Raw genomic sequence first — 12,387 nt, forward strand, 5'->3', positions numbered from 1 at the left:
GAATCCAACTGGTGTGGTTACGTTGTGTTTAGAAAATTAACACATTGAATTGCTAATCCCATGTTGCATTAGTGCATGAACTGTAGCTCTTCTGAAAGCTCTTCACACAGACAAGCGCAGACTTAACCTTGTCTTAAAATTAGCATATTAAAATTGCTTTTCTAGGGACCTCCCCCTACAAATACAAGTATTGATGACATTATTTGGGGGTTTTTTTGACTGGGGGAATATATGTGTTAACAAAGAAAAGTTCTATCGCCCAAGCTTGTAAATTAGATGATTTTGTCCTGGGGTGTGCAAATCGACTTTCTCCATCAGGCAGCACTTTGATCCGGGGCTGCGTGGAGCCAGCCTGTGTGAGAAGGGCCGTCTATCTACATAGGGGCCTTTCTCTCCCCTCTCACATGTCTGCAGCTAAGTGGTTGCCCTGGCGAGGCCCATCTCTTCAGCTGGGGGAGGTGCTGGCCTTTGCCAGTTGGCTTTCGGCTCCCCCCACCCCACCCCAAAGAAAGGGTCAAAGCAAGAGGGAGATGAGGAAGAAGGAGGTAGAACAACTGGAGAGGTGGGGGGCTGGGTGGAGGGAGCGAGATGACAGGAAAAGGACAGAAAGCTGGGCAGCGGGGGTTCTCTCTGTTTGCTGCTTTTGGCAGGCATTCTCGGTGCTTTTTTATATTCTGCACTTGATTTGGAGATGTTCCCTTTTCCCTTGATAGATCAGCTTCAGGCAGCCAAGCTCAGCAGTGTTCTGCTACTAGCCTGCAGCAGCTTTCTTCATTTTCTGTACAAAGAGATAGGGAGGAGGGAAGGAGAAAAACGAGGGAGATCGAGGACAGTGTTGAGACAACACCACCTCAAAGGTGCGCAGTGTGCGGCCAGGAAATAAATTACCACTTCTTCTCTGATCCGGAGCCGTTTGACTTCCCTTTTTTTCCCTTTTCCTCCCTCCCACCTCCTTTCCAATCTTATTTTTTTAAATTTCCAACTCCCTTTCTGTTTAGACTCTACTTTTTATTCCTTGAGTTGGTCTCTCCGTTCTCCACCTCAGAGGGCTGCCGGTTTTTTTTTTTTTTTTTTTTTTTGATGTTTGACAACAGTCTTTGAAGATTTTCTACTTCAGAGTAGCTACTGATGGGCTGGTTGTACTACAGAGAGAACAAGCAGGGCCTCTCGGAGTGCGACCAACTGCTCCTGCCCAAGGCAAACGCTGGTGGGGCCCATGGCTCTCCATGAGGCCACGGTGCCGGCGCATAAAAGTCCTGAGCAGCCCAGGCCGCCGCCATCCGCTCTCCACCCAAACATGGGGACGCGGCCCGCGCCGGGCCCGCGAAGCTCTGGCCAAGCCGCCGCCGCCGCCGCCGCCGCCCACCAGGCCTGCTAAACGTGCCTTGTGCCTTTCCTGCCCGTGTCCCGTAGAGAACCCACCGCCTGCCCAAGGAGATGACCCCCGTGGAACCTGCCACCTTCGCGGCCGAGCTGATCGCAAGGCTGGAGAAGCTGAAGCTGGAGCTGGAGAGCCGCCACAGCCTGGACGAGCGCTTGCAGCAGATCCGAGAGGTAGCGCGCCTTGGCCCTCTGCCCGCCGCGTGTGCGCATGCGTGTGCGTGCGTGCGTGCGCGTGTACGTGCGTGCGTGCGCGCGCTGCGGGCCAACGGGTGCGACCCCGTGGCTTATGTCTGTCCCTGCTGCTCCCTGGGTCACTTCCGCTCCTGCTGCCTTCCCTTCCAGGATGAAGAGAAGGAGGGGCCGGAGCTCGCGGCGAGCTCGCGGGACGGGGCGCCCGCCCAGCACCCCCTCTCCCTCCTGCCCTCCGGCAGCTACGAGGAGGACCCACAGACGATCCTGGACGACCACCTGTCCAGGGTCCTCAAGACCCCGGGCTGCCAGTCGCCGGGCATGGGCCGCTACAGCCCCCGCTCCCGCTCCCCGGACCACCACCACCACCACCAGCAGTACCACCCCCTCCTCCCGCCCGGGGGCAAGCTGCCCCCCACGGCGCCATCGCCCGGCGCCTGCCCGCTCCTGGGGGGCAAGGGCTTCGTGACCAAGCAGACGACGAAGCACGTCCACCACCACTACATCCATCACCACGCCGTCCCCAAGACCAAGGAGGAGATCGAGGCGGAAGCCACACAGAGGGTGCGCTGCTTCTGCCCTGGGGGCACCGAGTTTTACTGCTATTCGAAATGCAAGAGCCACCCCAAGGCTCTGGAGCCCATGCCAGGCGAGCAGTTTGGGTAGGTGTCGGGAAGACCGTAGGGTCCCGGGTGGGGTTTGTCTCCCAGCCAGAGCCCTGGGCAGGTGTGAGGTGGGGTGTACGGCACAGGCGTTAAGCTTCCAGGAGGGAGGCAGAGGGCACGGCGGGATGATACAGGTGGGGGGTGGGGAGCAGGTGCATGGGTCTTTGGTGTCATTGCCCCTCATTTGCCCGATTGTTTGATTCAAGGAGTCCTGGAGATTTAGATTTAACCGGTCTCTGGGTTGGGTGTGGTTCTTGGTTCCCCACAGCGGCAGCAGAGGCAGTACCTTGCCCAAACGAAATGGGAAAGGCACGGAGCCGGGCCTGGCCCTGCCCGCCAGGGAAGGAGGGGCCCCCGGCGGAGCTGGGGCCCTGCAGCTTCCCGGGGAGGAAGGAGACAGGTCCCAGGATGTCTGGCAGTGGATGCTGGAGAGTGAGCGGCAGAGCAAGCCCAAGCCCCATAGGTAAACACTGCCTGCCGCCGCTGCGGCCGCGGGGGTCGTGGGCACTCAGTACGGAGGCATTGTGGGGATGGCTATTTTTGCAGTCGGCCGAAAACAAGTGTGACTGTTTGCTCCTGCCATCTTAATATTAAACGTTGGACTGAGCAGACCACAAAAATGTCATGTTTTGGCAACAACCCCTGTTCGTGTTATGGTAGTTATTTTTTTCTTCTCTCCCTCTCTCTCTCAGAGCAGAATAGACAAGTTTCTATTGAAATCACATTTTCCAGTTTTTCTAACCCAATTTCTTTCCTTCTGCTTTCTCTCTCTCTCTCTCATTCCTTGTTCAGTGCCCAAAGCACAAAAAAGGCTTACCCCTTGGAGTCTGCCCGAGTGTCCCCAGGTGAACGAGCCGGCCGGCACCATCTGTGGGGGGCCAACAGTGGGCACCCCCGCACTACCCCCCGTGCCCACCCGTTTACCCAGGACCCTGCGATGCCTCCCCTGACCCCACCCAACACTCTGGCTCAGCTGGAGGAGGCCTGCCGCAGGCTAGCTGAGGTGTCAAAGCCCCCAAAGCAGCGGTGAGTGGAAGCGAGGGGTCAGAGATTAATGCAGGGATTGGGTTTGAGTTGGAGACCTCGTCTGTTGTTAGTGGGGAGGGCCTTTCTTTTCTGCCAGGGTCTCAAACCCTCAGAGAGGAGCAATTACTTCTGGCTGAGTAAGATTCTCCTTTTCACCTTCTAGAAATTGTTTTCTTTAGTTATGTTCATTCTGCCAGGACCTGTTTGTTAGGCAAGTCATGCCTAGAGGTAGGAGAATGAATTTCAGTAATTCCTTACAAATCCCATTCCTTATAAATGTCTTGCTCATTTAAGGCTGGTTAGATGAGTGTATAAGAAGCCATGACTGGTGGAGAATCAAAGAGCCCCCTTTGCTGCAGCTGGGAGTGTCCTGTCTTGGGCTCTCAGGAGGGCTTAGGATGGCTGTTCCCAGGACGCCTTCCAGTCCTCCAGCAGTTGTTGACATAGGGCCTTGGTTGGGTCTCCAAAGGGATGGACACTGAGTCCGTGTCTCTTCAGGAGGCCAAAGAGAGTAATTGTCCGTCTGCTTCCCAGTTGCTCTGGGGATGACAGTGCGTCTCTAAATTCCTCACCCTGGCTGTGTCCTCAGGTGCTGTGTGGCCAGTCAGCAGAGAGACAGGAACCACTCGGGCACTGTTCAGGCAGGAGCCACGCCCTTCTCCAACCCATGTCTGGCTCCAGAAGAGTGAGTGACTTCACCTGGCATTACTGAAATCTGAACGGTTTATGTGTCAGGGTTTTCACTATCTGAAGTTGCATTTTTACAAAACTTTTTTTTGGTATATAAAATCACCTTGACTTTAATGCTAGTGATGAGGAGCAGTAAACACAGATGTTGCCATCCATGGAAAACCTATGTGTATTGGAAAAGGCATTCTAGCACAAGTTTTTCTGGGCCCACATCAATTAAAAGCTGGGACATGAAGCCATTAACAGATGGGTAAAAGGGACCCCAAATCTGGATGGGAAAGTTGTCACCATTCGTCTTGCAAGTTGGCAGTACCAGAAACATCTTTGTCACCCCTAAGCGGAAAGATGATTCTCCACCATTGCAGAGATGGAGAGGACCGTGTTTGTGTTTTTGCTTACAAAAAACAGAACGTTTTCCTTAAATTAGGCAACGATTCTTTTCGTAAATTTACACTTTTGTGAAGTGGATTGAGAAGCCTGCCCAGGATAATTATAGGATGGTGCATTTAAAAAGAAATCTGTTAAAGAGATCTACGATGTCTAACAAAAGGGTTTGTTTCCTTAGCCTCTTCCTCCTGAGCTGTGAGCAGCAATGTTTGAAGTCCTGAGGAGGCCCCCTCCCTGGTCCCTTTCATTGTTTTAATTGGTTGACTTTAAGTCTACCAGCTATCCAGGCCAGCAGCTTGTTTTTTTTAAGCCACTCTACAAAAACTCAGAATAAAAGGGGCAGGGAGATGACTATGGGGTAACCCCCTTTTAGCTGTGTCTGTTCTGCCAGAATGACGGGTGGGCTTCAGGTGTTCTGCAGTCATGTCATCCCTGGAGGGGCCCTGCTCTGGGTTTGTCGCTACACTATTCCTTGGACGGGGTGAGCCCCTGCAGCTCTGTGATAATTTCTCCTCTTTGGTCTTCGTTGGCGAGTGCCCCATTTATGCTAACCTGAAAGGGGCTGCTACCATTTGGTGCCCTATTTGGTGGCAGTGGGGGAAATGATACTAGTTTGTACAACCAAAAGGAAATCGTCCCTTCCTGCATGCTCCATGCAGATCACGTGGGATTGCACTGGGTGTCCCCCACAGGTGGTTGCTTCTGTGATAAGGGGCCCTGCCCCAAGCCTCCTTTGAGCTGATAGGCTGCAGCCTCAGTGCTCGGATACCCTGTCCCTTGTGTACATGTGTATGTGTTTGCTTTAGATGTGTGTCTGCTTTAAAATGCTGAACTTGTTGCATTCCATCTTGCTTTCAGTCACAAAGAGCCAAAGAAACTGGCAGGTGTCCATGCCCTCCAGGCCAATGAGTTGGTCGTCACTTACTTTTTCTGTGGAGAAGAAATTCCATACAGGAGGATGCTGAAGGCTCAGAGCTTGACCCTGGGCCACTTTAAAGAGCAGCTCAGCAAAAAGGGAAATTATAGGTAAGAGTCCTGTGGCTTTCTTCTGCTCTAGAGTTTGTTTGCTTAGAACCAAGAGCCAGAGCCTGGAGTAGATCCCCTGGCCTGAGCAGACCTGGGAGGGGCCGAGGAGGTGCCTGGGGAGCCGGTGGAGGGGCTGCTGGGCACATTTCCGCTCCTTCTCATTTCCTGTCTGCTCTGACCGCTCACAGCAGTAACGCAGCAGCTGCCCTGAGAGGGAGGCTACTTGGGGGGTTCTCTGGGGACCTGGCTGGGCTTTTTCCACCAGGTGAACAAGACTCAGAAGAAAAGGAGCCACTGTTTGGGGCTCGGGGTGGAGGCTCTGCCTGAAATTGAGGGACATGTGTTGAGGGGAGAGAAAGACAGACTGGTCAGGAGGGAGGGCCTGAAAGCACCTCAGTCCTCTGGGCTGGGGTTTGGGAGAGACCTCCACATTGAAGGCCCAGAAGAGCAGAGAGCATGGCTAGGAAATGGCAGTGTTTTTCTTACTCTGCCTTTTTGCCTAAAGAGCTATCTCCTGGGATTTACGGGTCATTGGAAGCAGGGATGCGCCTTTGTCCATAACAAAGAAGGGGCCGGACTCGTGGGTGGGCACAGGGTGAATAGAGCTGGCCACTCTTCCTGCCTGGGCCTCACTGTTTTCTTCTCCCTGCAGGGGCCTTGGGAAGGGAACTTACCCTCTGGGCCTTCTTTCCTCATCTGCGGAGTGGAGGTGCCCTTGAGAAAGCCCCACACTGGGCTTGCAGGGCCCTCAAGAGGACTCCAGAGCTGAGGAGGGTTAGGGCCGGCCGTGGACCAGTTCTCACACACTGTCCTCTTAATGCGGGCAGGAGATGACTCTGCCTCAGTTCATCCAGAGTCCTCCCTGGCCCTTCTCCGTGGCTTTCACCCCAGGGAACACGTGGATGCTGCTCCAGTCAGACCGTGGGCTGCCGGGCACTGGGCTGGGACCGGGGGAGACGAGCGAAGGCTCCCAGGGCAGCCAGTTTAAGGAGGTGCTCGCTCTTGGGGTCTATACCCGAGAGAGGGTGCCACTTCCTCGATTGTGTGCCTGGACCCTGTGTGGGACCACAGTCCATGTCACCCCATCCCCGCTTCTGGAGTCAGGGGATGCGGGTGGAGAACGCTGAGTAGTACACCTTCCAGGTGGGCACCAGCTCCCGGACGTCAGTGAGTCCGCCTGCTGGGAGCTGAGACACCCTCTCCTCCAGAGCAGGCCCTGTGGAACTTTGCCAGCTGCCTTCATCTGGGAGTTAGTTTGGGCGGGGCCAAAAGTGATTCCTTTTGCAGGAGGAAGGGACGGAGGTTGGGCTGAGACCCTGCAGGTGATTGACTGGCAGGGCGTGTAGTTAGGCCTAGATCTTTCCCTTTTACACCTGGGCAGAGATGATCCTGAAACGGTATCAAAGGGTTTGGGGAACAGACCTGTCTTCTTTTTCTTCTTCTTTTTTATCTTGAAAAGATACCCGGTGGAACTAATTACACAAGTGCGCCCCTCTAGGGATTCATCTTGGTCTCGGCTTTGACTCGGCCGGACTTTGAGTGGAACTGCAGGTGACCTTCGGGGAGAAGAACCACGGAGCGCTGAGTATGAGCTCGCAGGGAAGGTGCCTCGCTCAGCCACTCTGGCCACATCTGGCTCTGATTTTTTTTTTCCTGAGGCACACTTAATAAGCCTGGCTTTGAAGCCCTGGCCTCCCCTTTAATGCACAAAGACTTGCACAAATGGTCGACTCTCAAATTCTTTCCTGATTGGATCAGGCTGTGGGAAGGCCCCTGCAGCCGCCTTATCTCTGCAGGGCCTGAGCGGGACTCAGTGCCCTCCTGGGGGTGGGGGGCACAGGGTGTCATGCCTCGCCCTCCCAGCAGGGCTGGTGTTCCAACTGCTTACTTTGCACACACCCCCCCCCCCAATAAAAAAGCCCAACGAGGTTGGGGCTGTGGAGTGGGGGTGGGGGTTGGGGTGGGGACCTGGGATGCGTTGAGTAATCTCAAGATGGCAGGGGTTCAAAAAGCAAACAGTCCCTCCAGATGTGCCAGACGCGATTGGTGCCAGATGTCAGAAGAAAGCAAAGTTTGCCACACAGAGCATGTTGCAGTGGAAAAGCCCGTTTCTTGGAGAAAATGAAGGCAGCGCAGCATGTTTGAAGTCCTGAGGGTGGGGCCGAGAGAGTGTTGCCTCTCTCCTCTTGGGAAGAGGCTGCAATTATGGAAAAGGTCCTCGAGTGTTTGCCCAGAGATGCTGCAGAAGCCCAGCTTGGAAAGCTCTAGTGGGGTTGGAGCTGGGTGCCCAGGGGTCTGAGGGTGGCATTGGGGTTGAGATTATTTGGAAAAGTGGCTTTTTCCTTGCTGTCCAGGGTCTCCCGTCCACAGGGCCCTTTCCCATTTTCTCACGTCTCCGCTCAGGCTCCCCCAAACATCTTGACCCCCTGACATGAAGCGTTTTCAGCTGTGACCCATCCGAGCTGTGCTGTTCACCCCGATGCGTTAGCTCAGCCAGGAATGCTAAAAACAAAGGACCTTGACTAAACCCAGCTGTTTCGCTTTATTTAGCCTTATCTCCTATGAAAGTATTTGGCTTGCCTTCATTAAAGAGGAAAAAAATTTAGCTCTAACCAAGGGGAGTTAATTTTTTTTTAAGAGAAAAGACAAAAACAAAAACCAACCGTAACCCTGAGACACAATGAAATGTTTTCAGGCGCTCTTCGCCCCCCCAGGGGCCGTGACCTTCCCTCTGTGAGTGGCCTTTATGGGCTGGAAATGACAGTTTGCAGGGGCGAGTTTAATCCGTCTGAGGGGTCTCCCTTGCTGGGGACTGGGAAGGAAGAGGCCCTCAGCTTAATTTCCTCAGGAGGGGTTTGGGGGTAGGCCTGGCCCGCGAGGACAGCAGTTGTTTCCAAACGTGACACTCCTGAGAGAGGCCGGGCATCTGCATCTGTACAATTAAACAGCCTTAGAAGAAAGAACGCTGGGGTGGGATAAAAGGAGCCTTTAATCAACGGGCATAATAGAAGGGCCTTTGGTGTTTGACCCTGGAGGGGTAGGCTGGGAGAGGAGGCAGATGAGAAGAGGGGAGGGTGTCATGGGGGCGGGTGCTGTCTGTTCGCATCCCCAGGAAGCAGCGTGGGGCTGGCCTGCCTCCCGCGTGCCTGCATGGAGTGTTGGCACTTGGGCACTGGGGGGTGGGCAGGGCTAGAGGCCTCCGGACTGATTAAATTGTCTGAAGTCCACCGTGTGCAGACTCCTGCAGGTTACCGGTTCAGGCTGGCTGAGCCTGGAGCTGAGTCCAGGGTCTCCTTGAGGGACCCTCTTGGCTGTTGCTACAAATGAACTCCAGGCACTTGCCTTTCCCTTTCTCCCTCCATCCCCCAACCCCAAGAAAAAGTGGGAGAAAAGCAACTCTGCTTTTCACAGTGTGTGTATTGGGTGACAGTGGAAGTTCTGGGCTGAAGACTGCAGCCTCAGTCGCTTGCAGGTGGCAGGTTCAGCCTAGGCCGTTGCCCAGAGGGTGCCCAGCCTTCCTCCCACCCCTCCTGTTCTGTGTGGTCTTGCCAGCCCAGTTGCCATCTTAACTCAGATATGGGCAGTAAGTCACACACACACCTGCCGTAGCAGATTCCTAAGAAACCTTAGTCCTCCATGTTGGCATACTGTTCTTTTAAACAGTGTGAAAGACGCATTTACCAAGAAGCTTTTCTGGTTTTCCTTCTAAGGTATTACTTCAAAAAAGCAAGCGATGAGTTTGCCTGTGGAGCAGTCTTTGAAGAGGTCTGGGACGACGAGACCGTGCTCCCGATGTACGAGGGCAGGATTCTGGGCAAAGTGGAGAGGATCGATTGAGCCCTCGGGTCTGGCTTTGGCAAACTGTGGAGCCCCAAAGTTCTCGTGACCCGTCTTCGCCGTGAGCGACTGCAACAAAACACATTGAAGGAAAGTTAAACCAATGAAGAAGACAAAGTCTAGGGAAGAATTGGCCAGTGGGTCTTCGGGAGGGTGGGGGGAGGCTGATTTTCATTATTCATGAGCTGGGTACTGAGATAAGAAAAGCCTGAACTATTTATTAAAAACATGACCACTCTTGGCTATTGAAGATGCTGACTGTATTTGAGAGACTTCCATACATAATATATGACTTCCTAGGGATCTGAAATCCATAAACTAAGAGAAACTGTGTATAGCTTACCTGGACAGGAGTCCTTACCGATATTTATTGAACAGTCAATTCCCACCCCCAGTTTATGGATATGCTGCTTTACACGTGGAAGGTGGGGAGAGGAAGTTTTAATGTTCTATCTAAACTTAGGAGTTGAGCTAGGAGTGCGTTCATGATTTCTTCCTTAAAAGAGGAATTATGCTTTGCACTGCATTTCTCCAAGTGAAGACAGACTTTTTAAAATGGTACCCTACCATTGACACACGCAGAAATTGGTGCATTCCCCCCCCCCCATGCTGCTCTATTTTGTCTTAAAGGTCTTGAGGGTTGACCATGTTGCAACATCATCAGCGTTTTGGGGGTTGTCCTGTTGGGTGGGATGGCCCACTGCAGAGCAGGCCGGGGCAGCCTCACTGTCGGGCCCCAGATTCATCCTGTGACTGAGGTGCCACACCTTGTAGCCTCCCCCGAGGCCCAGGGCCCAGGGGCTGCGGCCGCCAGAATCACTACCTTGTGGTTCAAGCTTGTGCTTTTATTGAAATGACAGTTTGTTGGTTTTTGTTGTTTGTGTTTTTTTTAATTAGTCTTTGGACCACAGCCATTCAGGAAACTACCCCCTGCCCCGCAGAGAAGCGAACAGCTGTGGGAGACCTAGCAGCACCTTTCCCCCACACACCTTCACTTCCATGTCCGGGTTTCGTGTTAAGTTAATCTGTGCATTCTGTTTGCCATCGTTCCTTGTACTATACGTCTGTATATAGTGTACGGCAAAAGAGTATTAATCCACTATCTCTAGTGCTTGACTTTAAATCAGTACAGTACCTGTACCTGCACGGGGGCCACTCCGTGTGTCGCCCTATATTGAGGGCTCGAGCTTTCCCTTGTTTTTTGAAAGGGGTTTATGTATAAATATATTTTATGCCTTTTTATTACAAGTCTTGTACTCAATGACTTTTGTCATGGCATTTTGTTCTACTTATACTGTAAATTATGCATTATAAAGAGTTCATTTAAGGAAAATTACTTGGTACAATAATTATTGTAATTAAGAGATGTAGCCTTTATTAAAATTTTATATTTTTCAAAACATTGGCCTCGTCTTTGAATCCTCTGGGTGGGAGCAGAGCCTGGGACCCCTTTGGTATGTGAACGTCTGTGCTCCTTTTCCCACCTTCTCCAGCCCATCCCTGAGCACGACCCCTTACCTGATCTGGACCTGCCCGCGGGTTTTGTAAAGCCGTTTCCTCAAAATCACCAGACTCCCGGCTGAGGCTTTGGTCACAGAGCAGGCTGTAGACAACAGGCCCTCGGAGGTCGTCTTCCCTCTACTACCTACGTTCAGCCTGTTCCTGCCAGGCGGATTGTGTACGGCCCAGCCACGTAGTGCAGGTGATACGAGACTGAGATGGGATCCTGCCAGGAGTGCTTGCATTTCAGGAGGTGTCTCAGAAGTGAGAAGCCCCTGGGAAAGTGGGTTTGCTGACCTGGAATGTCCATGGGGAGCCAGCGAACTTAAGGTCAATGCTAGCCAGCCACCATCCCTTTTCTGAGATCCGATCAGCAAGGCCAATCATTAACCTCATCTGATCGTTTTTTTCTGGGCCATTGGTGAGGCTCTGGGCTGGTAAGGTGCCGATAATAGCAAGCAGGTGGCTCAGGAGGAGGTGACAAAGGCAGTTTCTGCACCTTTCAGTGGACAGTGTGCTTCATGTGCCTGAGGAGGGCTGCAGGCCCTCAGCATGCAGCACTCGGGTGCCCTCCCCCTGCGTTGAGCTCTCAGGATGCCGGGCTGTATTCAGATCTGGGAGAGCAGGTCTGTTTATAGGAGTCCCAGCAAGACCCCTTTGGAAACATAAAGGGTCCATGATGGCAGTCAGCTTTGACTTGAGTGCTGAGTTTTCATGAAATCGGGCTCTGCAGTGGATCTGATGGGCGTCAAGCTGACAGGATAGAGCCAGGGCAGGGTCCTGGCCACGTGGGGTAGGGATGGGCTTGACCTGAGCAGCCTCAGCATGGAGCAGTGTTCCAAGTGGTCCAGGCTGCAGGAGAGTCCAGGTCACCTTCCTCGAGGAGACAAGGGTGTGTGGGAGCCGACAGGGGTCCGAGGAGGGCTCTGATTCCTTGAACTTGATCCTAATGATGCAGTTGCTGTACCCTTCCCCTCCTGGCTGGAATGGGGGCTCACAGCAGGGCACAAGGACCCGGGGCTCTGACAAACCTGGGCTCCAGTCCCAGCACTGCAGTCTGGGTGGCTGTGGCAAGTACTTGGCATCTCAGCTGCATTTGTGAGAGAGAGTGAGCTAGATCACTCATGTGCCTACCTCTTTTGTTTGAATTTCATTGTGGTAAGAACACTTAACATGAGATCTGTCCTCTTAAATTTACAATATTGTTCACTATAGAGACAATGTTTTAGAGTGGGTATCTAGAACTTACTTCTTTGCATAATTGAGACTTCATGCCATTGACTAGCAACTCATTACTCTCGCCCTCCAGCCCCTGGCAGCTACCATTTTACTCTCTAAGAGTTTGACTATTTAGATACCTCATATAAGTGGAATCATGCCATCTTTGTCCTTCTGTGCCTGGCTTATTTCACTTAGCATAATGTCATCTGGGTTCCTCCATGTCACAAATGGCAGCACTTCCTTTCTTAAGGCTCAGTGGTATTCCATTGTGTATATCCCACATTTCCTGATCCATCCATCCATCCGCAGACACTTACACTGCAGTAAACATGGGAGTGCTAATATCGCTTCAAGATTCTGATTTCCATTCTTTCTGACAAATACCCAGAAGTGGGATTGCTGGATCAAATGTTGCTTTGAAGAATATTTTGCGGAATCTCCATACTATTTTCCTTAGCGGTTG

General features: G+C 52.7%; 1 protein-coding gene across 5 annotated transcripts in view; it reads left to right on the plus strand.

The window, feature by feature from the left end:
- The window catches only part of AXIN2 (axin 2), a 31,092-nt gene extending 20,489 nt beyond the window's left edge, over positions 1 to 10,603 (plus strand). For 3 of the 5 annotated variants that reach the window (XM_045526962.1, XM_045526964.1, XM_045526963.1), the window contains exons 5-11: positions 1,414 to 1,554; positions 1,726 to 2,234; positions 2,506 to 2,700; positions 3,030 to 3,263; positions 3,853 to 3,948; positions 5,199 to 5,366; positions 9,077 to 10,603. In XM_045526962.1, coding sequence (XP_045382918.1) covers positions 1,414 to 1,554; positions 1,726 to 2,234; positions 2,506 to 2,700; positions 3,030 to 3,263; positions 3,853 to 3,948; positions 5,199 to 5,366; positions 9,077 to 9,203 — 1,470 coding nt within the window. In that variant the 3' untranslated portion in view covers positions 9,204 to 10,603. The remainder of the gene's footprint in view (positions 1 to 1,413; positions 1,555 to 1,725; positions 2,235 to 2,505; positions 2,701 to 3,029; positions 3,264 to 3,852; positions 3,949 to 5,198; positions 5,367 to 9,076) is intronic. The other 2 variants (XM_045526966.1, XM_045526965.1) reach the window with 2 other exon arrangements.
- The last annotated feature ends 1,784 nt before the right edge of the window (positions 10,604 to 12,387 follow it).

This window comes from Lemur catta, chromosome 15, assembly GCF_020740605.2.
Source record: "Lemur catta isolate mLemCat1 chromosome 15, mLemCat1.pri, whole genome shotgun sequence".
NCBI lineage: Eukaryota > Metazoa > Chordata > Mammalia > Primates > Lemuridae > Lemur > Lemur catta.